This window comes from Oncorhynchus gorbuscha, linkage group LG17, assembly GCF_021184085.1.
Source record: "Oncorhynchus gorbuscha isolate QuinsamMale2020 ecotype Even-year linkage group LG17, OgorEven_v1.0, whole genome shotgun sequence".
Taxonomy (NCBI): Eukaryota; Metazoa; Chordata; class Actinopteri; order Salmoniformes; family Salmonidae; genus Oncorhynchus; species Oncorhynchus gorbuscha.
In genome coordinates this window covers 39504957-39530917 of record NC_060189.1, presented here as the reverse complement: position 1 = coordinate 39530917, position 25961 = coordinate 39504957, and the positions used below count along the sequence as shown (strand labels likewise).

General features: G+C 41.7%; 2 protein-coding genes across 5 annotated transcripts in view; both read left to right on the top strand.

Annotated features, from left to right (window-relative positions):
- The window catches only part of gpr137c (G protein-coupled receptor 137c), a 38173-nt gene extending 28569 nt beyond the window's left edge, over window positions 1–9604 (top strand). Inside the window, exons 6-7 of the mRNA XM_046308693.1 lie at window positions 323–447; window positions 2390–9604. Of these exons, the coding sequence (XP_046164649.1) occupies window positions 323–447; window positions 2390–2615 (351 nt within the window). The 3' untranslated portion in view covers window positions 2616–9604. The remainder of the gene's footprint in view (window positions 1–322; window positions 448–2389) is intronic.
- Window positions 9605–18936: 9332 nt separating this feature from the next.
- Window positions 18937–25961, top strand: part of LOC124001550 (protein Smaug homolog 1-like) — a 136620-nt gene continuing 129595 nt past the window's right edge. For all 4 annotated transcript variants that reach the window (XM_046308435.1, XM_046308434.1, XM_046308437.1 and 1 more), the window contains exons 1-2: window positions 18937–19132; window positions 20199–20816. In XM_046308435.1, the coding sequence (XP_046164391.1) occupies window positions 20621–20816 (196 nt within the window). In that variant the 5' untranslated portion in view covers window positions 18937–19132; window positions 20199–20620. The remainder of the gene's footprint in view (window positions 19133–20198; window positions 20817–25961) is intronic.

Sequence of the window (25961 nt, the reverse complement as noted above, 5' to 3'; positions counted from 1 at the left end):
TGCGTTTATATTTTTGCTCATTGTAAATTGACATTCATTGACATTCATTTATCAGACAGGTGGAAGGTACAACCACACTGACTTTGAAACACAAAGGATGACAGTTTAGTCATTTAGCAGTGCTACTTTTTCCTACTGGTCTACCGTGGGAATCGAACCCACAACCCTGGCAATGCAAGCCCCATGATTTGGTCCCACAATACATGTACTTACAAGAATATTTCCTGTCTTATTACTATGGTATAAGTTCACGTAAAGTCTTTAACCATGTTTTTCGTGTCATATATTACTTATTAAGTTGTGAGTGTGTCCTTTTCCCCAGGCACCAGGAGGAATGATCAACAGTCACAGCTTCAGTTCCAAGGCCTATTTTTTTGATAACCCCCGGAGGTACGACAGCGATGATGACCTGTCCAGGAGCAACAACTCCAGAGCAGATCGACCGAAGTGGGTAACAGGATACTCTATCACTTATAACATCCTATATTGTAAAACTCCGTCACCTATAACATCCTGTATTCCCTGTACACAGTCACCTATATTGCTTCCTATATTGTCCGTATACAGTCACCTAAAACCATACTGTATTGCCATCATTTACCCCCCACAGTCACCGATATCATCCTATATCCCGTGTACACAATGCTAACATCCTACATTCCAGCTATACAGTCGCTTATAGCATTCATATTTCCCCTGTACAAAGTCATCTATAACAACCTACAGTGCCTTCAGAAAGTATTCCTACCCCTTGACTTATTCCACATTTTTGTTGTGTTACAGCCTGAATTCAAAATTGATTAAATAAATAAAAAGCTCAGCCATCTATGCACAATACCCCATAATGACAAAGTGAAAACCATGTTTTTAGTATTCACACCTGAGTCAATAAATTTAATACATTTTTAGCACACACTGTTATTCAGAGCGAGTTACAGTAGTGAGTACATACATTTTCATATTTGTTTGTACAATACATGTTAGAATCATATTTGGCAGAGATTACAGCTAACATCCTACAGCTTTGCACACCTGGATTGTACAATATTTGCACATTATTCTTTGAAAACTGTTAAAGCTCTGTCAAATTGGTTGTTGATCCTTGCTAGACAGCCATTTTCATGTCTTGCCATAGATTTTCAAGACAAATTCATTCAAAACTGTAACTAGGCCACTCAGGTACATTCGATGTCCTCTTGGTTAGCAACTCCAGTGTATATCTGGCCTTGTCCTGCTGAAAGGTTAATTTGTCTCCCAGTGTCTGTTGGAAAGCAGAACCAGGGTTTCCTCTAGGATTTTGCCTGTACTTACCTCTATTCCATTTAATTTGATCAGCAACAACAAAATACCTAGTCCTTCCCAATGACACACATACCCATAACATGATGCATCCACCACCATGCTTGAAAATGTGAAGAGTGATACTCTGTGATTTGTTGGATTTGTCCCAAACATAACGCTTTGTATTCAGGACATAAATGTAATTTCTTTGCCATTTAAAAAAAAACATGTTTTGCTTTTTTGCAAACAAGATGAATGTTCACTCTGTCATTTAGGCAAATTTTGTGGAGTAACTACAATGTTGTTGATCCATCCTCAGTTATCACCACCATTAAACTTATTCAAGTCTGTAACTGTTTTAAAGTCACCATTGGCCTCATTGTGAAATCCATGAGCGGTATCCTTCCTCTCCGGCAACTGAGTTAGAAAGGATGCCTGTATCTTTGTCGTGACTGGGTGTATTGATACACCATCCAAAGTGTAATTAATGCTCAAAGGGATATTCAATATCTGCTTTTCTTTTACCTATCTACAAATAGGGGCATTGGAAAAACTTCCTGGTATCTGTGATTGAATCTCAGTTTCAAATGCACTGCTCGACTGAGGGACCTTACATATAATTGTATGTGTGGGGTACAGAGATGAGGTAGTCATTCAAAAATCATGTTAAACACTATTATTGTCAATACAACTTATTTTGTGAATTAAGCTATTTTTTTTCCTCCTGAACTTATTTAGGCTTGCCATAACAAAGTGGTTGAATACTTTTTGACTTAAAACATTTCAGCCTTTCATTTTTTGTTAATTTGTAAATATTTCTAGAAACATAATTCCACTATTTTGTGTAAGCCAGTGACACAGAACCTCAATTTAATACATTTAACATTAAGCCTGTAACACAACAAAATCTGGAAAAGGTCAAGGGGTGTGAATACTTTCTCAAAGCACTGTATATGCACCACAGTCACGTATAACTTCCTATATTCCCTTTACACAGTCACCCATACAGTCACATATAACATTCTACATCCCCCAGTCAACCTAACGTCTTATATCCCCCATATAGATACAATGCTGATTTAAGCCTGTCCCTTCCATTCCATAATAGTTTCCTGTCCTCGACGCCCCAGTTGGACCCCAGCTGGTACAGCTCCACCCAGAGGAACGGCAGCCTTACGGGGATCCCCCATCTCCCCACCGGCTCCCAGACCTCCACTGCACCCCTTCTCCTAGCCTACGGCAACATCCAGTCCAACCAGCACCATAACTACTATTCCACCCCACAGAACTACTATTCTACCCCCCAGAATCACTACTGCACCCCTCAGAACTAACCACCCCCGCCGTCCCCAGTAGATACCCCTGAAAGTAATACAGAAAACACTCAGGGAAGGGGCGCTCCTGACCTTCAGCTACATGGCTACGACCCTCTGGGTTACCCTGGCGATCCTGTGACTGGCGCTGTGTGGCCTCCCTCATTCCAGCTTTCGACCCGGTCCCACAACACCAGGGCTACTTAACTACCCGTCTTGTTATAGGCATGGTGACTACCATTGGGATTTCTAGGGCCAGACGCGGGGAGATCATTTGAGGTCAGTGGTGGTTAGGGAATGGTCAGCTGAGTGATATTCTGTTTATTAAAAAAGCTTTCCAACATGTCTATTACCACAGTCCTAAAAACGAGGTCTGCTACCCAAAGGCCCCCGACATTATACACCAGGTAGGGTCTCTTTTTCATCAATAACTAGAGAACGGGCAGGGCTTGGGTATCACTAGATTGATCACTAACATTTTGAAGCTGAACCATTTGTGTGTTCTCTGCTGCGCAGTACAGTCATATTTAACTAAGTTCTTCAACCACATTACACATAAAACAGGAGAGATTATTTCACAGAAAATAATAATGTTCCTTGAGTTTTTTAGGAGTTTAGAGTGATGAAAAGTAGCCCAAGCAGAGCCATTGCTATGGTTACTCAGACTCAGAGCCATCATGAGCTGAGCGGATGCAGAGCGAGTGACAGACGGAGGAGCAGCTAATGGATTTACAAACTGAGGAAGTTATTTCTGATTTTGGGTTTTTGACAGGGCATTAAATTTGGCAGAAGCAATTGGGCCTGGGTAGTGTAGGGCCTGAACGTTGTGGGCATGGGTAGGGCTCGGGCTTTACACTCTTGTCCGTGCAGGGCTCTTCCTGGAACATTGTACTATTCCTAAGAAGTGTTTGTAAGGAAAGGATTGTGCTTCTCAGCTTTTCCACACACACACACACTCTATGTTTGTCGGACATCAAACAGAAAAGTTAGTCCTCTATCTCTTTCAAGGACCAGACAAGTACATGGACCAGCACCCCGCTACCCCCTGCACACAGACTCCCCTCTAAGAGAGGGGAGAGGTGACATTTGCACTTGAAAAAATCCCCTCACTTCACATTCTGAGGACAAGACTCTGTGGCTTTAATGTCGACTTGGATCTTTATACAATCTCAGACTTTGTGTTCCTTCCCTGGACCATGTCTCATTTCCCTGTAAAGACCAGTTGTTATCTGAGCAATGAGACATCCATGACCATGTCCTTCTAAACCAGCACCAAATGGGGCTAGAATCATGGGCAATGCTCTCAGTATTCGAGCCCAATGTGCACTGGGACACTGTGGGAATGGTTAATACTTTGTGTGTTTGAATCTTTCACACTGTCAAAGACTGTGTGGAAGAGGATGGCCACTTTTGCCAAAGAGGGCACAGATCGAGAGTTGGGCGTAAAATGTAGTCTCGAGCCTCCAGCTTTCCTAGCTCCTTGGGAACTCAGTTTGGACGAGAGGCCCATAATGGAGCATAGACTGTGGAGAAACAATACGTTTCTGAATGAATTTTCTGATCTGGACCCAGTAAAGTGAATGTACGGACTAAGTGTGGATCGGCGGAGTGATCAGATCAAAATGTTTGTGGTCCAGTTTTATAGTACAGTAGGCTACTCCTGGCAAAGCCCTAGCAAGGTCCCAGCTCAGTTTGTGTTTTCTTTACAACTCTAATGGTCATTGTCACCAGACAGCACAAAAATATCTGGGACCAGGCTAACCGGTGACAGAGAGGGATAGATGGGCTTAAAGACGCCCTCCCTCTCTTTCTATATCTTGACTATAATAGTAGCTGTATCCATGTGGTAGTTTACAGCATCAAGATCACCATCATTAGCCTGGACCCAGATCTGTTTGTTTTGTCTTGCCAGCAACTCTGGTCATAGTCACCCCATTGGACATAAGAGTTGGCAAAAATAGCACAGACAGATCTGAGACCATGCTACAGCACCATACAAGGACAACAGAAAATGTGCCACGTCTTGCACAAAATGCTGTATATATCGAAAATTATTAATAAGCTTTATGACCACCTACTTATTTCATTTTTAACTGGATTCTGTTTGTTTTTTATACTCCATGGCTACTAGTTTGGACTTTTCCATGTCGAGATAGTGGTACGGCCCAGGTGTACAGGGCGAGTATGTGTGTGAATGTGTTTTCTAAACATGCTTATATGCACAGAAAGTGTTTAGGTAGGAGGTAAGAAAACTGTTGATCGTCTTTCCTTTCCTGTTACGATGAGCGAAGGGTGGGAACCCAAGAGCGGACTCGGAAGAGGAAGCCGGGATGAATGCACAAAAAGGTTTATTGATCAGAGAATTGGGGAGTGCAGAACCGGGGTAGCTCAGAAAAACCAGGAGTGTAGAGTGAGGTTGGAGTTGGTTGAGTAGAACAGGGGAACGGGTCCTGAGGGGAATCCAAGGTAATAGTGGTGAGGGGAATCCAAAGTAATAGTGGTGAGTGAAATCCAGAGCAACGTGGTTGGTGGTGAGATGTGGAACAGGAGCCAGAGAGGTAACTGCAAGGAGAGGACAAAAAATGGTGTACGGGAGGAAAACGAGCAAAGCAGAGTAACAGGATCTTGAGAATAGACAAAAGGCTAGAGTGATAACGGACAGAGCAGAGATTACGATCTGGCCGAGTGGAGGTGGCAGGGGAGTATATGTCGAGGTATTTATTATGGGATGATTTTCAGCTGGTAGGGATCAGCTCTGACTCCAGCACACCTGTTTCCAACCACACAATCACACCAAGGGAGAGTGTATACAGGGGGAGAACTGAAGGTTAGGAAGACACCAGATGAACACCAGAGGGTGTAGTGGGCACAGATGTGACACTTTCCTTTGTTTGTTACTGTTGAACAGAGTTTTGTGTTTGCAAAAACCTGTTCAGAGAGGGCAAGAGGTATTGCTCTCTACACATTTGATATGCCTTCTAATCATATTTTAATGTTTTGTTTTATTTTGCCATTGTTTTCTTGTTTCCTTCTATGAATGTCTGAGATCAAGTGTTGTCGTTGTTGACGTTATACGAGTTATGTCAATTAATATCTGCTGACGAATGCAATCATATTTTAAGTATATTCTTTTTTTAAATATTTTTATTTACCCCCCTTTTCTCCCCAATTTCGCTCCAACTCCAACCGAGGTCAGCTTGCAGGCTCCCAGCCCGCCACAAGGAGCTGGGACGATGAGCAAAGTAAAGCCCCCCCAGCCAAACCCTTCCGATGCTGCGCCAATTGTGCGCCGCCCTGTGGGACTCTCGATCACGGCCTGTTGTGACACAGGCCGGGATCGAACCTGGGTCTGTAGTGACACCTCAAGCACTGCGATGCAGTGTCTTAGACCGCTGTGCCACTCGGGAGGCTTTGTATGTATATTCTATGCTATTTTCTCCCAACATCTCTGCGTTTGGGACTGTCAATGCATCATATGGCTGATGTCACTTTTTGACCTTTGGTGCTGTGGTGGTCATACAGGAAATGTCCAGTTCGACAGGAAGTGAAAACAAGTCGCTTTGGATAAAAGCGTCTGCTAAATGGCATATATTATTATATATTATATTATTATTATATATTATATAACCCACAGAGAATGATAGAGGCCTCTAGTGGCCAAAAGGCTGTTTTAGCATGGGCACCGCTATTGAGGGCTTCCCCCATTTTAATGTAGGCAATTGGCTGGGACTTCCATCTTCATTAGCTGATCCTTCCTGATGACCCGGTTGGAGTCATTTCCAACTGGGTCATTAGGAGGGATTAGCCAATTGAAAATGTACTATTTTAAAAGATAGCCTTAATGGAGCTGCTGTCTATTACCCTAGAATGGCACAGATACACATATGAGTCCTCTATCTGTATAGTATACCCGCAGGTTGAACTTCCTCTCACCCTCCCAGGGCCATAAGCCAATTCCGGCCAGCCAGGGGAACTGCTTTAAAGATTTTTATTGTATTTTATTCCCCCTTTTCCTTAAAAAAAATGTAGAGGTGGATTCTGCAGGGTAATGGATTTGGGTGTAGGAACAAACAGATGGTTGTCTTTCCTTTAATTTGCTTTGGAGTCTCAAACTAAGTTGCATATGTGTGTGATGGTTGCAGCAAATCTCTGTCAGTAAGCAAAAGCGAGCAAACCGCTATAATCAATGGGAAAATACTGGCAAATGTTGATATTTTCACCCTTATATCCAAGAACATACATCTCTGGCATGATTGCAAATTATCCTTACTTAAAGAGATAGTCAGATGAAATCGTGGATAACATTTTGTATGTCTTTGCGTCCAGTATGAAGGGAGTTAGAGGTATTTTTGTGAGCCAATGCTAGCTAGCGTTAGTTCAATAGACTATTGCTATAACGCTAGTTGGCAATTACGCTATCGCTAGTCGGCAACTTCCTTCAAACTGAACACAGAGACACAAAAATGGTATGCATGGGTTCATCTGACTCTGGGGGAGTAGATAAAGGGCTTATTTGCAAAAATATTCAACTATCTGTTTAACAGCAACTTATGTTCAAATGTATGAGTTGAAAGTATTGTATTTTTTTTGCTGATTTTGTTTCTGTGAAATCTATTGCTATATAAGCTCTTGTGTCTAGCAAAGAGCAGGTTTAGCCTTTTATAATAATTATAATTTGTCTCAAATTCTTTATTGGTGGCCAATGAATGTAACATATTTACCCATCTTTCATAGATCACTAAAGATGTTTGCAAGCACTACCCTGGTAAAATAAAGCTTTTCATCTGAACACACAAGGTATAACAAAAGTCCTCTGCAGAACTAGAGGCTGCCTTCAAGGGCATGATAGAGCCCCACTGTGAAGAATAATAATACCCCAAAAACCTAGCGGTCAAACAGGGAAATGGTTCCATTTGTTTTCCACCCTTCATTTTTCCCATAGGGGGTTTTAGAAACACTTAAAATAAGGGCTGTGTTTCATGTAGGCTTTACCCTGGCATGAAGTTTTTATAACCATGTAAATCTCTCAGACAAGGTGACTTTCGTCAATATATTTGGCTCTATTTACTCTGATTCGAAAATGCTATCAAAGTAGACATCATGAAAAACTACAAATCCCTGCAAACTCCCAATTGATTCATTACTACATTTAGCTAACATTAGATAGTGCCACATCTACTCCCGCTATAGATAGTTAATCCAGATATCCTTACCTTTGCCTCAATTTTGGCGGTCTCATCCAGATCATCATGGCATTTGGAGTTTTTTTTAGGATAGCCACATTAGCAGCTAATTAGTATTTCTATTTGGGGAGGTAAATACAGACGAATCTATTGATAAAAGTCACCTTGTCCTGAAGAGATTTACACAGTTATCAACACATAATTCCAGGGTAAGCCTACAAGAAACACAGACTTTATTTTAAGTGTTTCTAAAATGGTGGGAAATGATTGGAACCATTTCCTTGTTTGACCCTGAGGTTTTATGGATATTATGACTCACATTGTGGTACTCTATACAAAGCAAAATAACAAAGAGGGGGTGTATTTATCAAAACATGCAATGAACACCGTTTTAAATAGTTTTGCAACAGAAAATGAACATTTGCATTTCTTATTTGATGTCCAGGTAGTCTCTCCCTGTTTCGTTGTGTTTTGAACACAATGAACACAGTCCAGTTCTCTGAAGGCTCAAGAACCCTCTGGTTAACAATGTGACTGCAATTGATAAATCAAACATAAATATGAATCGCCCACTTTCTTTGATGGTGCAAACCATAACCAGTGCGTTAAGAGTTGGTTTGCATTCCTAAGTCCTGACCAACATTATCAGCTCACAGAGGTTTCTCTGGTCTGTGAACGACTATGTCGAAATTGGGTTTTGTGTCTTGGCTGAACCCTCGACTACGATTCAATTATATGTGTTTTAAAGCGGATCAGGTTTGAGCTCCTGTGTGTTTTGACAAGACTGTTCAATCCACTGTATTTCCACTCATCTCTGATTTAAGATGTATGATCAAGATTTGGCTTCACAGATTCGCATCTAATCATGCAACTGATGTTGATCCATAATCAACACCCTTCTGCCTTTACCAATATTCACGAGGATGCTCAAGCATGTGGTCAAAACGGTCAGTGTGAGGAGTTATCAAAGCCAGTGTTTTGCCTCACTTGGAACAGAGGAAACCAACAGAGGAAACCTGCAGCAGATAGGCAATGAAATCCATTATGAAAGCGTTGTTTGTGTACTGGTGATGGCGCATGTAAAGTATATAATCCTTGATGTGCTGGAGGAGGATTGGAAATGACAATGATAAATGTGTATCATTTCAAAGGCTACTGACCTTGATAGGGAAAAGATAGCCGCACATTCATCTCTTCTTTATTTTACTAACATTTTGGCTAAAAAGCCTTCATCAGAGTATTTCACCCTGATTTAAGAGACTTATATGAAACCGTGAAGATGATTGCCACTCAGAGATTAGCCTAAAGATTGGAAGGTTGGGGGTTCAATCCCTGGGTGAGTCATAACCAAAGAAGACTCAACACCTCTTTGCTTGGCACTCAGCATAAGGCCGTGCGATAGACCAGCTTCTTGACCATGGGGTGTACTTGTACATTAAGCAGCCTCTTGCTACAGGAATAGGAGATTGGGCAAGCTATTTACTCTTACAGCAAGAAGAGATGAGTGTGCGACTTAATTTTTTATTTGTATAGTATCTTTCGCTAGTCTGCACCTCACCAAAAGGGTGTGTGTTCTTTATGTTTTACTTAACAGATTGTGTACAGACCTATATTTATTTCAGTCATAGAAAATAATCTCTACATCAAATTACATTCAGTTACCTTACAGCCAATCTGCCATTGAGAAAGATTGGATAAGCACTTTGAAAGGCCCTGAGAAGTGTACACATTCTATCAATGATTGGTCAACACGTTTTACATGTGTATACAAAATATTTCATGTGAGTAACATTCACCATTCACCAATAAATTGATTATGAAAAGCTATTGCAAGAAAAATGGTGCAAAGTATTTTTTACCCTGATACAGTTTCAAAGTGCCATGTAGCTGAAACGGTATTGGTTACGGTCCATGTTCCTTTATTTGTTTTGTTGCATCCCTTGTAAGTCACTTGTCAGGACTTTCACATTTCAGTGTACACATTGGAGGACGGAAACTAGTTGTCCTCCGGCTACACCATGGTGCTACCCTACGGTGCTGTGGAGGTTACTGTAGGCCTTCATTGCAAAACAGTGAGTTTTAATCAATGATTTGGTGACTTGAATATATTTTTATTATATTTTTATTTTGTTTGAGGAGAATGGTCCTCCCCTTCCTCATCTGAGAAGTCTCCACTGACCTACTGTCACCTACAATGGTCACAGTATAACCACACTATTACCTCACTAACTAAAATAGATCTTTGTATCACAACCATATGTTTCTGAGCAGTCAAATATCCCTCCCCCAACACACACACACACACACAGAGTTAAGGGAACTTTCCGGTTCACTCACTTAACACAGCCCATTATCCTGGATATGTTGCGGAAAGTCATCCTAAAGTCCTGACGATGAATTTAATTTATTTGGGGTAACAGACATACAACAAAATGTACAATGTGGACCCCAGAGGATATCACTTGAAAGCATTAAAACGCTTGTTTCCAAAGTGGTCCTCGATGGTAAAAACAATAACACATAATGATTAAAAGGCAAGACAAAATTACAAACAACCATAATTACATGAATTTATATTGACATTCTAAAAACTGCCACTATTCACTGCACTTCTCCCTAACCTTAAAAATCAAGTGGGAGCATGACCGAGTCGGGACCCGTCCAAAGGGACGGAAGGACAGCCCCACCACTGTGTACCCCGAACCGACAGTTGGCAGGGCCAAAGGATCGCATACCCGTGGAGAGACGGCTGGGGTAGAGCCGACCCGCCACCGATGACCTCGGGTAGATGGAGACCAAAGGAGGTTATTAGATTGTGGCGCCTGGGGGCACCTTGCCTGTAATTGCCCTTCTCGAGAGAAGTCGATGCCATCAGCAAGCCCCGGAGGCGAGGTTGGCCACGCAGTGAACTACGTCACCTCCTGTTGGGCGCACCACAAATCAACGGCACCCATGGTCCCGGTGAAGGTTGACGGTCACGACACGGAAGCTCTATTAGACTCCGCAAGAAATGCTAATAACCACGAGCTTGCTGAACCAGGGGACCAAACGTGGTAGGGAGATGTCCATTTCCTGTGTCCTCAGTGACACACAGCGGTATCCAACCGTATGGGCCAATATCGTGACGCCACAAGGGTGCTGCCAAATGGTAGTGGGTGCCGTACCGGAGTTGCCGGTACCCCTCCTCGTGGGACTAGATTGACCTGCTGTTCGCGGCACTGTGGAGGCATGATCTGAGGAAAAAGGTATGAGTCGGCTGAATACGGCCTGTCGCCTGTGCAGCCCGGAACCAAGCGGTTGACAAACCTGTATCTACAAGTCCGGAGTCTTGCAACTGAGATCATTTATAGCAAAGACACACATAGCCAGACAGCTTTGGCCGTAATTTATCGTTCAGCATTGTCTCCTAAACTTTGTTCTTTTCTCAAACACAGAACCTAAACAAATCCTCACATCAACAGGCATATAATCAAATCCATCCTATCTTGACAAGATCACAGAGACACATTGACTGGCACACAGACATTGTGGAGCCAAGAGATACACGCTTGACCTCTCCCCTCTCTCCGGCCCAAGCAACTTAATCTTGTCAGAGAACAGATACTGCAACCCCGCCACAGTATTATACAAAAATAAACATTCTGATGAGAAGTAACTTATAAACATATGATGAATATAAAACATCTTACCTATGTTACCAACTAATTCTGATTATTCCCCAACAGCCGCCACAGCCCAAGTGATAGCGGTGGATGGACAGCTACTTCCGGGGGTGAATGACTGGTGATAAACCCATTTCCAAATCAAGAATAACCTTTTGTATCAGGTGTCACACCAACAGGGGGAACTTCAAGAGGTAGTGTTGCTGCCCCGATGGTATGTGGGAACCGTTTTTCAGCTGGCCCACACCCACCTGTTGGGGGCACACCTGGGAATGGAGAAGACCCAGGAACAGATCAGAGCCCGGTTCCACTAGCCTGGGATGAGTAGGGCCGTGGAAGACTATTGTCGCAGCAGCCATGAGGCGTATTTTTTTTTCTTCAGTTTTACAGCTAATTTTCTGTAATTCCATTTTTGTTATGCCATGACTCTTGATGTGTTCAAATCCTACCTGTGGAGAGGGGGGGGGGGTCAACCTCCAGGGGTTGGGGCACCTACCTCCATATCACGCAAGTCTCACCGACGTCGATTTTACGCGTGGTGTCTCTGGGCCATTATATTTCTCATGTTTTCTGAAACTAAAGTTTCAGACCCACTCATCACACCACAAATAGGTCTATGTAACCAACTAAACTTCTGTTTCACTTGCCAGGTAAAGAGGACTTTGATAAGTTCTATACCCACAAGATGGCGACCAAACCTCAGAGGCTTTTTGGAGTTTTGATCCATTGAGGTAAATTAACACTGAGGTAGGCCTTTGTCCACTGCATACTAGTATACTGTCGTTATTTTAATTAAGAAGTACACTTTTACTGGATATTATAAACATGCTTGTTTGGAGGTTGGAAGAGATATGCACCAAAAATATCTTCCAAAATGAACTGCACTGGAAAAATCACAGAACATAGGCCTGATGTTGGCCTGATCAAGATTTGTTTTTGTAATTGTATTATTCAGAACAAACATACTGTTCAGCAAACAATATGCAGTGTTGGGGAGTAGTGAACTATTATAATAATAATATTAATAATAATAATAAATTCCATTTAGCAGATGCTTTTATCCAAAATGACTTACAACACAATTGGCCCAGCATCATCCGGGTTTAAAAAAAAACATATTTAGGCTTGCTATAACAAAAGGGATGAATATTTATTAACTCAAGACATTTCAGCTTTTAATTTTTGTATGAATTTGTATATATTTCGAAAAATATTATTCCAATATGACATTATGGGGTAGGCCGGTGACACAAAATCTCAGGCTGTAACACAGCAACATGTAGAAAAGTCAAGGGGTGTAAATACAGTACTTTATGAAGGCACTGTACAGGTAGTTCAATTGGTAATTTAACTACATTTTAGAGTAGCTTGGTGGTAGTTCAACTAAATTCAAATCTAGGTAGTGTTTTTAGTAGTTAATTATGTTTTTTTTTCCCTCTAGTTGTGTAGCTAGATATTGGAACAACACACTACTTTTTTCTGCAACAAAAAAACAATAAAATATGGGTGAAGTAAGCAATCATTTCCTTTCTTTTTCGGCTTCAGGCCTGCCTAATTCTCACTTGAAACATAGATTTTGTTTTTAATAGGCTAAATTACACATTCTGTTAACATATGACCTAATCTCCTCTTGCAATTTGTAGTCTGACATTTCAGATTTACATACATTGATTCATCAAGTAAAACCTTCATAAAACATACATTTGAAGTCAGAAGCTTTCATACACTTAGGTTGGAGTCATTAAAACTTGTTTTTCAACCACTCCACAAATTTCTCTTAACAAACTATAGTTTTGGCAAGTTGGTTAGGACATCTGCTTTGTGCATGATACAAGTAATTTTTCCAACAATTGTTTTCAGACATATTATTTCACTTGTAATTCACTGTGTCACAATTCCAGTGTGTCAGAAGTTTACATACACTAAGTTGACTGTGCCTTCAAACAGCTTGGAAAATTCCAGAAAATTATGTCATGGCTTTAGAAGGTTCTGATAGGCTAATTGACATAATTTTAGTCAATTGGAGGTGTACGGTGTACGTGTGGATGTATTTCAAGTCCTACCTTCAATCTCAGTGTTATGCAGGTGAATGAGGACCCAAAAGCGACTTGGCGAAAACAGAGTCTTTAATCCAGTAAAGTAAATCTACAATCATAAAGCATAATTCCACTCGTAATGACGAGAACAGACTGGAGACTCAATCATGAACTGCAGGTTGCCTCGGGAAGGCACTTGAACGTAGCAGACTCAGACACCTGCTCACCACGCAGCATCTGAGGGAAACACGACACGGCGATACACAGACACAGCACGGTGAACAATAGACAAGGATCCGACAGGGCAGAAACGGAAAACAAGGGGAGAAATAGGGACTCTAATCAGGGAAAAAGATAGGGAACAGGTGTGGGAAGACTAAATGATTGATTAGGGGAATAGGAACAGCTGGGAGCAGGAACGGAACGATAGAGAGAAGAGAGAGAGGAAGGGAGAGAGAAAAAGGGGAACGAACCTAAAAAGACCAGCAGGGGGAAAACGAACAGAGGGAAAAGCAAAATGACAAGACAATAAGACAAAACATGACACTCAGTGCCTCTTTGCTTGATATCATGGGAAAATCAAAAGAAATCACCCAAGACGTCAGAAAACAATTGTAGACCTCCACAAGTCTAGTTCATCCTTGGGAGCAATTTCCAAATGCCTGAAGGTACCACGCTCATCTGTCAAACAAAAGCATGCAAGTATAAACACCATGGGAGTACGCAGCCGTCATACCGCTCAGGAAGGAGATGCGTTCTGTCTTCTACAGATGAAGGGACTTTGGTCGAAAAGTGCAAATCAATCCCAGAACAACAGCAAAGGACCTTGTGAAGATGCTGGAGGAAACAGGTACAAAAGTATTTATATCCACAGTCAAACGAGCCCTATATCGACATAACCTGAAAGGCCGCTCAGCAAGGAAGAAGCCACTGCTCCAAAACCAACCATAAAAAAGCCAGACTACGGTTTACAACTGCACATGGAGACAAAGATCGTACTTTTTGGAGAAATGTCCTCTGGTCTGATGAAACAAAAATAGAACTGTTTGGCCATAATGACCATTGTTATGTTTGGAGGAAAAAGGGGGAAGCTTGCAAGCCGAAGAACACCATCCCAACCGTGAAGCATGGGGGTGGCAGAATCATGTTGTGGGGGTGCTTTGCTGCAGGATGGACTGGTGCACTTCACAAAATAGATGACATCACGAGGGAGGAAAATGATATGGATATATTGAAGCAACATCTCAAGACATCAGTCAGGAAGTTAAAGCTTGGTCGCAAATGGGTCTTCCAAATGGACAATGACCCCAAGTATACTTCTAAAGTTGTGGCAAAATGGCTTATGGACAGCAAAGTCAAGGTATTGGAGTGGCCATCACAAAGCTCTGACCTCATTCCCATAGAATATTTGTGGGCAGAACTGAAAAAGCATGTGCAAGCAAAGAGGCCTACAAACCTGACCAGCTCTGTCAGGAGGAATGAGCCAAAATTCTCCCAACTTATTGTGGGATGCTTGTGGAAAGCTGCCCGAAACGTTTGACCCAAGTTAAACAATTTAATGGCAATGCTACCAAATACCAATTGAGTGTATGGAAACTTCTGACTGACTGGAATGTGATGAATGAAATAAAAGTGAAATAAATAATTCTCTCTACTATTATTCTGACATTTCACATTCTTAAAATAAAGGGGTGATCCTAACTGACCTAAGACAATGAATGTTTACTAGGATTAAATGTCAGGAATTGTGAAACTGAATTTAAATGTATTTGGCTAAGGTGTTGTCATGCAGGTGAAAGAGGACCCAAAAGCGACTTGGCGAAAACAGAGTCTTTAATCCAGTAAAGTAAATACAAACAAAAAAACACAACTTTCACTCGAAATGACGAGGACAAACTGGAGACTCGATCTTGAACAGCAGGTGAACAGCAGGTTGCCTCGGGAAGGCACTTGAACCAGACAGACTCAGACACCTGCTCACCACGCAGCATCTGAGGAAAACACGACACGACAGGGCGATACACAAACACAGCACGGTGAATTCTAGACAAGGAACCGACAGGACAGGAACGGAACACAAAGGAAGAAATAGGGACTCTAATCAGGGGAAAGGATCGGGAACAGGTGTGGGAAGACTAAATGATTGATTAGGGGAATAGGAACAGCTGGGAGCAGGAACGGAACGATAGAGAGAAGAGAGAGCGAGAGAGTGAGAGAGGGAGGGGGAGAGAGAGGGATAGAAAGAGGGAAAGAACCTAATAAGACCAGCAGAGGGAAACGAATAGAATGGGAAGCACAGGGACAAGACAAGATAATAAATGACAAAACATGATGTATATAAAATTCCGACTTCAACTGTATGATAATTTTTCACAAAGTAGTTTGGATGTAGTGATCTATTTTTTCAAAGTAACTTTAGTTTATTTAACTATATTTTTTGTTGGGGAAACTTTAATGTAGCCTAACTTATTTTGTTGAGAAGTAATTGGTAGCTTGGTGTGCTATCTTTTTAGAGTAGCTTCCCCAAAACGTATTATTGCCACCTGAAACAATTACCTTGATATTTCAACCAGAACAAATGCATTCCATGATCCTATAAGTATTAAATTCAAATGAATCTGGTCATTTATGACCAGAGTGCCCCTAAAAATGAAGTTTATATATACATTGCATTTGGAAAGTATTCAAACCCCTTCCCTTTTTCCAAATGTATTTACGTTACAGCCTTATTCTAAAATCTGTTAAATAATTGTTCCCCCTCATCAATCTACACACAATACCCCATAATGACAAAGCAAAACCGGTTATTAATTTTTTTTGCAAGTGTATTAAAAAATAAAAACAGAAATACCTTATTTTCATAAGTATTCAAACCCCTTGCTCTGAGACTTGAACACATCCTGTTTCCATTGATCACCCTTGAGATGTTTCTACAACTTGATTGGAGTCAACCTGTGGCAAATTCAATTGATTGGACATGATTTGGAAAGGCACACATCTGTCTATATAAGGTCCCACAGTTGACAGTGCATGTCAGATCCCAAAGCAAGCCATGAGGTCAAATGAATTGTCCATAGAGCTACGAGATAGGATTGTGTTGAGGCACCGATCTGGGGAAGGGTACCAAAAAATGTCTGCAGCATTGAAGGTCCCCAAGAACCCAGTGGCCTCCATCATTCTTAAATGGAAGAAGTTTGGAACCACCAAGACTCTTCCTAGAGCTGGCAGCCCGGCCAAACTGAGAAATCGGGGGAGAAGGGCCTTGGTCAGAGAGGTGACCAAGAACCAGATGGTCTCTCTGACAGAGCTCCAGAGTTCCTCTTTGGTGATGGGAGAACCTTCCAGAAGGACAACCTTGCAGCACTCCACCAATCAGGCCTTTGTGGTAGAGTGGCCAGACTGGAGCCACTCTTCAGTAAAATTCACATGACAGCCCCCTGGAAGTTTGTCAAAAGGCACCTAAAGGACTTTCAGTCCATGAGAAACAAGAGTCTCTGGTCTGATGAAACCAAGATTGAACTCTTTGGCCTGAATGCCAAGTGTCACATCTGGAGGAAACCTGGCACCATCCCTACGGTGAAACATGGTGGTGGAACCTGCTCTAGAGCGCTCAGGACCTCAGACAAGACAACGACCCTAAGGAAACAGCCAAGACAACGCAAGAGTGGCTTCGGGACAAGTCTCTGAATGCCCTTGAATGGCCCAGCCAGAGCCCGTACTTGAACCCGATTTGAATTTCTCTGGAGAGACCTGAAAATAGCTGTGCAGCGTCGCTTCCCATCCAACCTGACAGAGCTTGAGAGGATCTGCAGAGAAGAAACTCCCCAAATACAGGTGTGCCAAGCTTGTAGCATCATACCCAAGAAGACTCGAGGCCAAAGGTGATTCAACAAAGTACTGAGTAAAGGGTCTGAATACTTATGTAAATGTGATATTTCAGTAAAAAAAAATATTTTTTTGCAAACATCTCTAAAAACCTGTTTTTGCTTTGTCATTATGGGGTATTGTGTGTAGATTGATAATAAAAATTAAAAAAAAACAGCGATTTTAGAATAATGGGTCTGAATACTTTCTGAATGCACTGTAGTTCTCATGCTATAATGGTTCAACACCTGCTTTTTGCAACTGTAACTGTAATTGTTGTTCTTGCAATCCAATTTGCGATGGCTTGAGCTTTTGACTGATTCAAGAGAACTGTCCACTTTCCAACAAACCCAATAGACCTCTCCTTGTGCTCTGTTTCAACACATGAGCTAATTACCATTGGACAGCATCTAGAATCTAAGCATCCGTCTGTGGATTATGAGTCCTTGTCACAACCCCCCTTCTTTAATATGCTTCCTTTCAGATGACACCCCTCTCAAGAAGCTGAAGTTCTTCATTGTTATCCCACTGTGGTTGGACGTCTACCCCCCTCCACTTATAGCAATATTGAGCACACTCAGCTGAAGGCAACGGTGCATTGTGTGACAAAAGGACACTGTTGTTAAACAATGGCCCGATAATATATTTGAGGTCCCACTGATGTTTCAGTGGTGTGCCTTGCCAGTCAGCCTTCCCTAAAGAGGCCCAATTAAGGATATATTTTTCCCAATCATTATTTTTTTTACGCAACTATTCTTTTACTTTTGTTCTAACGTAATATCTGTGCACATTTAGATGCATTCATGGATGTATTAGAGAATTTTAAAAATACAACAGAAAACTGTCAATGCTAAAAAAAACATCAAGGTTTACACATAGGTTTACACATAAAACATAAAATACCAATTGTATCAAATTTAAATATCAAATTGTATTTCTGGGAAGATTGGTAACATCACACATCACAGAAGCATTTAATTCTTATTTTGCACACTGATACTGTAACTCAAAACATTGTATCAGCTGCTGTATTGCTATAACATGATACAATGCATCACTGTTTATGTTACTATCATTGAAACAATGTTAATAATATCTATTTTGCATTTGAATTGAACCAGACCAGACGGTAGGGTGGTTGAGGCCCTCTTGCTGTATGGAACGCACACATTGGAACTAAATGTACAATAAAGAACTTCAGGGACAGGGAGCCACACTGGTGTCGTTGATAGAATCTTTCCCTTCATCCTGTATTTGTAATGTCAACACTGCCAAATGATCAAATCCGACAAAAAGGTATCTTTCACCAAGTATTCATCTTTTAACAACCTGCTTTATGCAAATGTAGGTGAAAGTGTTGCACAGATAAGTGAACGGGACAAACTGAGGCAACTCCCGCCCCTGTTTCATGTACACACACAACTTCACTCTTGTTTTGATTTTGTCCTCTTTGCGTTGAAACCCCCCCCCCTCCCTTTGTAAAACATGTTAATGCCTCTGTCGTCTCGGTTGCTGGTAGGCTACGTGATCTGTCCCTAACCCCATGATCTATTTTTGTGCTTCCTTGTGCTGCCAAGCCCCTGACGTAATGCTTCGTGTTAATTATTCTCATGTGGAAAGCAAAGCCGAGTCTCTCCTCTGGTAAAACAAGAGGAGCCTAACTGCCGGAGGAAAAGTTAGTCAAGATGGCAAAACGCACAGATGCAGAGTGAAGGGGCACCGCTGCCCACAGTTTCAAACTTTGTTGCGCACCCGTCTTGCGATCCACACCACCGATGCAGTTGTGCAAGGAAGTGAGTAACGTTTTACACATTTTCTTTGCCACTTTTTTTTTTTTTAAACCAAAGTTCTGGAATATGTTTTTGTCGATTATTTTGTCTGAATTGATCTCGCTGAGTTGTCTGTCCAGTAGGCTACACTGTTAATAGAGAAAATATGCTAACTTAGCCTACTGTATCACCGTTTTTAAAACTTTTTAATAGGTGTCCAGCTGGACGTTTAATTTGCGGGGAAATAGTTAACGCTCGGGCCTGGCTCTGTGGAGTTTATGGAAACTACACTGAATGTGTATTGCATTACAGTGTAACATGGCTATGCATTGGGCACATTTTGCGAATGTGCTAGACTGCGCATTGAGACTCTTCAATTATTTAATGTAGATCCCTATTAATTATCCTCGCTCCGAATCGCATCACCTCCACATTTTTACAAAAGATCCAGCCTATCCTCGGTGCTCATGTAGGGCCATGTTTGCCCCAGTGCTGATGAAGCAAAGTGACCGTTTTGGAGACCTGTTAGTGCTGACATGGACCTATTTTAATGCAATATTTTGAAAAATAATGCAGTCTTTTCACTCAGGGTACTTTCAGTTTCGCGTAGTTGGCAGTCTACCGATTATACAGTCTGCAGGCTATTTTCGAAGCAATGTGTGGTGGAAAGCAATCATTTATGCTTTATCATAAAGCTTACAGCAGGGACCCTTTGAACATAGCTGCACGTAACATTATAACGTAAGGGACCGGCGCTTTTCTCTTTGGAAATATCCTACCAGTCGGGATGTTGCGCCAATTACTACTGAGAGAGGGCTACTTTTAAATGAGAAGTATGAGGCATACAGGCTTTGTGTCAGTAGGCAATGGGTGTCACTAATCTCCTGGTTTCAATGTAAAATGTTTTTTTTTAAATAACAGTCTATTTCAAGTCTGCAAGAGAGCATTGTTGGTCACATTTCCTCTGCACTTGGAGTTCACCGTTGGTAAAGACTTAACTAGATGGATTTTGGACGCCAAGATGTGTGTGTGTGTTACTGACAGACCATGTGTGACAGTGTCTCCCAACCATTTATTTTCATCATTTCAGATATAAATGGGATCCCTGTGGAAAATGCCAATAAAAGTAATGCTGGTGTGACAGCGCAGAGTGCAGGAGGAAAGCCGACTCTCCTGTCTGAATGTTAAAAACCCCTTGTGCAGATGAACCTAGGAGAGCACCTTGCCACCACTCCCCTCAAGCTGAAACTACAGTACACCTGCTTTTCTAAAAGCCTGGATGATTCTACGCCACTTGAACTAAGCACAACAGCTCAAATCCCTCCTGCTCAAAGTACATATTTTTGCTCCACTCAACATCAACAACAAAAACAGACCAAAAGAAGTGCACATCCAACACATGCTTTGACCAAAGTTTAACCACTAGAGCACCAATTTAACTCTATTCTCTCGTGACACCAGGAAGGTCACTAACTAGTTTCCACGTTCGGCCTGGTGCCTGTGCCCCAGACCATGATGTTTCGCGACCAGGTGGGCATCCTGGGAAGCTGGTTTAAGGGGTGGAACGAGTGTGAGCAGACGGTGGCTCTGCTGTCACTGCTGAAGCGGGTGTCGCAGACCCAGGCTCGTTTCCTGCAGCTGTGTCTGGAGCACAGCCTGGCTGATTGCACCGAGCTTCACGTGTTGGAGGGAGAGGCCAATAACCCAGGTAGGCACACCGACACACACACCATCTCCATCTTGACTGTCCATCTAAGTTGATAATGCTCTGTTGAAGTTGGCCGGAGAGAATTAGTGCTTTTGGTGCTGGTGCTTTTGGCACTGGTGCCAATTCCCATATACACAAACACACATTTGAAGGTATTAACCTCCTTAGTCCTTCCACAGACAGCGAAGGGTTAACCGTGCCCATTGCCAGAGTCGGTGTAATATGGCATGGCAACGATTAAGTCATAGCATTAGCTGGCCTGGCATCTTTGAATAGGACACCAGATCATACACGATTCCAGTGTTCTACTGTGGGGTTAAATCGGTTAGGGGTGGTGGTGGTCTGGTTTGTTGCATCAGGCTGGTATGTGGTCATGGAAACAAACACCCTGGCAACCAAACCGGCTCATGAAAAATAGTGGAGCTCTGGCTAGTGATGATGAGAAAAAACTGTGTGTGTGTGTGTACTGATCCAATATCTACAGCTGTATAGCCAGGACCACATCTGTCGGTCGGCACTGCCTTAATACACATTGAGAAACCGTCTAAAGATGGATATGTTATCATTTTCCCCTACACAACACGCATACACACACCGCAACATGGGATTCCCATCAGAGTTTCTAGTGGGCAGTGGCGCTCTGTCTCTCAGCCTCTCTTTGCACTGTGTTCTCCCAGTTATATTGAGGATGTTTTAATGCAGTACAGTCCCTGTTATTGTTCAATATACATTTGGAAACATTAATAACGGACTGTATAAAGTTCTTAGGTCGATCATTCCCAAGCCCTAGTTGGATGTACACTGTCAGAAATCAAAGGATGCTTTAAAAAGAAAATCCAAAGCGATTTATATTCGTGCTTATATTTTATGTATGGGTTGCCCTGGGAATCAAACCCACAATCCTGGTGTTTCTTTGTCTACACTGATATCAAGTGTATGGTTGTCTGACTCACATTGTTATGTTCATTGTAATCTCTTCAGAACGCAGAAGTGTGGATGGCGGGTTAAATACATTTAAAAACTCTCAGGCAGATTTAAGATGTATAAATTCAAGTCTTTGATGTCTATTTTATTGTTGTGAGAAGGTTGGAAAAATATGCATATTTGTGGTAGAAATTTATGTATGTGGCCCTCACAGGGTTAATTTGCAGCTGGAAGATCTAAGTTGAGTGGAAAGGCGCAGCTATTTGGAATGTACTGTACTAATAAAAGGAATCCAGAATTACCTACTTATTTCACTGCATGAAGAGACTGCTTTGTTCCCTGAACAAAGTGATGCAACTTATTTGCTGCTTGTCACAGCAAGTCAAGAGTCAAAAGACTGATGATCAGTGTGTGACTTTGTGACTAGGGTAAGGGAGAGGTGGATTAATTTTAGTCACTGGATGAGGTCGCACTTTATTTGGATAAACCATTTGTAGATGGTCTAAAGATGGTCATACTATCTGTTGATGAGCAACTGCTTGCTAAGATAACTGTTAGTTTTACAATAAGAGTTAGGGTAAGGGTTAAAGTTAGGACAGGGTTTTCCAAACTCTGTCCTTGGGACCCCAAGGGGTGCGCATTTTGTTTTTTTGCCCTAGCTCTACACAGCTGATTCAAATAAGCAACTAATCATCAAGCTTCGATCATTTGAATCAGCTGTGTAATGTTTGGGCAAAAAACAAAACGTGCATCCCTTGGGGTACCGAGGACAGAGTTTGGAAAACCCTGGGTTAGGGTAAGGTTTAAGGTTAGGGCTAGCAGATAGTCTGTAGCGCATCAACAGACTAACAATCCAAATAAAGTTTTACCGACATTTCATTTCATTGAGATTTCATCATTGAATTTCTACGTAAGATTATCAGACCTATTGTTGTGCTGATCGAATCTGGAAGTTACCTCTGTTCAAGTAAATTTACCTAAATGTTATTTTTTTCTGTGCTGTGGCACTGCTCAGTCCTGATGTGTTTTTCTATTATTTTCTAGTTCTCCTAACCCTCTCTCTTCCCTCCCTCCTTCATGCTCAATCTTTTTCTCAATCTCCCTCCCGGTGTGATAAGCACAGCAGACCTATTTTTCTTATTGAAAAAGAGAATGCAACACATGCATGTTCCATTATCCCATTATCCACCACTGTCATGTTCAGCCTATTACTATCTAGGCTAATATCAGTGTCTATATGTCAAGGAATATCCACTTCAAAATGAACAGGTGCTCTGTTGGTCAGGACTAAGAAGCAATGCTAAGAACACCATAGTCACCTTTTATGGGCAAAATGGAGGGCTGTCGTATTTGAGATTGTCTGCAGTGTCATTTCACCAATCTAGTACCTCTGTGGACGAGTAGCTGGATTGGTTGAGTGGTGGTAGCGCCGCTTGCTCATTCAACAGTAGGGGAGACGAGGATGATGATTCAGTTTGGCACAGCTATGATGGCATAGCCACCTCAGGGAGCTGTTAAGTAGCATCATGAGGACTTGTCAGGAACTGGTCGTGTCTGATCTTATTCTAGCCTCGTTCCAGATCTGTATGTGCTGTCTTGTTAACTCCTATGCTATGGTCATTGTGATTCCAACGACAGAATGGCAAGACAGCACAAACAGACCTGGGACCAGGCTCATCTCTTTGCACCTTTCTCAATAGTTTGGTTCACTGCATGTTGGAGCCTAATAATAGTCTGCTGCTGGTCACCTCATTTCAGATGTCATGTAGGGTTGGGCGATTTATATCAAATCCATTTGAATGTAAGTTTTAGCGCAATTTTTCCAAATGCCTGTATCGCAAGAATTAAGGTTGTTATGCGTGTTTATCTTTTTGGCCTCGTCTCCTTCGCTCCTTCTGTGGTGTGTGCATTGTGCACCTTACCACTTGCACACAGACACCAAGCCCCTCCCTCTGCCACTCACAACAAACCTAAAATAATCACTTCTTCCTCTCTGACAATAAGTCGTTTAAACCCACTATTTGCATTTGAGCCAACAGAATCGGTCATATGGACACCAAAACGCATTGAGACATTATTTTACTGTAATAGTAGAGAACATAACCTTTCTAATGATACACTTTTTATGTTTGAACTCCGAAAATGTAGAACAGAGCAGACCCTACTAAAACGTGAGTAATAATAAACATGATTGTGGAAAATGTATGCTCCCTTTCTGTCACGAGCGTCATTGCGTACCACACCTCTAGCCGCATTTTAGCCACAGACTTATGCGCTAGCTGTCTGTTTTATACATTTGCAATGAGCATAAAAATTTACATTTATATGAGGAATTGGAAACCTGTTCTCAAATATGATAAATTAGCATCTTTTCCACAAAGGCCACTTGATTTCCACATTTTAAACAAAGTGAAGTCTGTTGTTCAAATGGACTGGAGGATGTATTCAAAACAGTTCTACCTTGTTAGCAAACAAATAGATCCAATTTGGCTAGACTTGAAATATAAAGATCAGCTGGCTACTTTACTAGCAGGTGGGCTTGTGCTTGAGATTGTTTATGAGATCTGTGTTAATTTTCTATAGTATCTGCTATAAGAAATTGGTCATTAGTGGATGTGCATGGTTCTGGTTAAATTTGTAACAAAAATGGCATTTTATAGACCTACTTATTGCAAAAAAGCAGAAAATATTTGGTTTATATTTAGCCTAGGTATAATTTTATATAAGCCCTGATTTCTGTTTTCGATGCAGTCACCTTTAGTTGTGCAACAAAGCTTATTTAGAGATGTATTTTTTTTCTTTTTCTCCCATGTTTGGAAAACAAAGAGATTTTTAGGCCATATCGCCCAGGCCAAACATCATGCTTCCCTGCTTTCACCGCTGATGAAAAACCATTGACGGAAAACGGCATTCCTTGCTGTAGTTGTAAATGGGTTCCGATGATGGGGATATTGTCTAGGAATGTGGGCATGGAACATAGTTGGGAAGTAACAGCAGAGGATATAATAGGGCTTTCCAAACGAAGAACAAAGAAATGGTGAAGGATATGATGATGAAGGAAAATAATATGAAGTTATGTTAGGAACTCTTTAATGTCTTGTATTTTAGGGGTGCCCTTTTTGTCTACCTGGGACAATTTCACGAGTGAACAGCTTCAAATCATTGCTACTGCAAACCCCTAAAGTTCCAGTGGCCAAACAGGATATTGTTTTTTATAAAATGAACTTTGATACAAGCTACATGTCATCCAAGATAGACATATACGGGATAGATTAGTAGAAAACATAATAGTGGCTGAAGTGGAATTTGAAGCTGAACCTCCAACCTCATCACCCCTGCTCAGAAACTACTACTACCAGCACCCCTTCCCAGACACCCCCAACACTCCAGATTTGCTCAGGTCTCCCCAGTCTCAACCTTCTTCTTCTTCTTCCAGCTGCTTTTCTGAAGAGGAAAAGTCTCACCCCCCCCGTCCTGTCTCGTCCTGTCTAGCAGAAGAGAAAAGAGCCCTTGTCTCTCGTTTGAGTGTTGAACTATTTCATTGCACCCACGCATGAGCAAACAGTTTATTTCTGGCCACTCAGCTCCGTATTCCGTGAACTCATACGGAACCACAGGAATGGTGGGACTGAGGACCTGCCAAAAAAAAATCCCTCCTAGTCTCCCTCGGAACAGTCGGAATCAAACGCCACTTTTTCCCCCTTCCAAACACTAACGGCAACACAAAGTCTTGACCTCACTGAAAGGGAAGAAACGGTGACTGAGGAAGCTTTTGAAACTCCTCTGACTTCATTAGTGACCATACTTCCACTAGGTGAGGCTGAATTAAGGTACTTGTACCGACGTCAAGTCAGATATTTTGAATGAGCGTCATAGTTTCTAATTCTAGTACAAAATAGGTCATTGATTTTAATTAATCTCCCTACACACGCATCATTATTTTGTTTTCAAGCTGAGGCTTGTGCAAGGCTAGTTCTTTATTCCAGCTTTGAGCAGGGGTTGGAACCAGTTCAGGAAACAGAACGGAACCTGTAACAAAGTAATTCATACTGTTCCGGAACATAACTGTTATTTTAAAAGCAGGGGAACTGGTTAATAGCATTATTTTACGTTCCAGGCATTGTTTTTCTAGTCCCACAACAAAATGCAAGAAAGCGCCTATGCAAAGCCTTCACTCCGTCACTCAAACATATTCCAGTGTCTAACCTGCAAGCTGAAAAT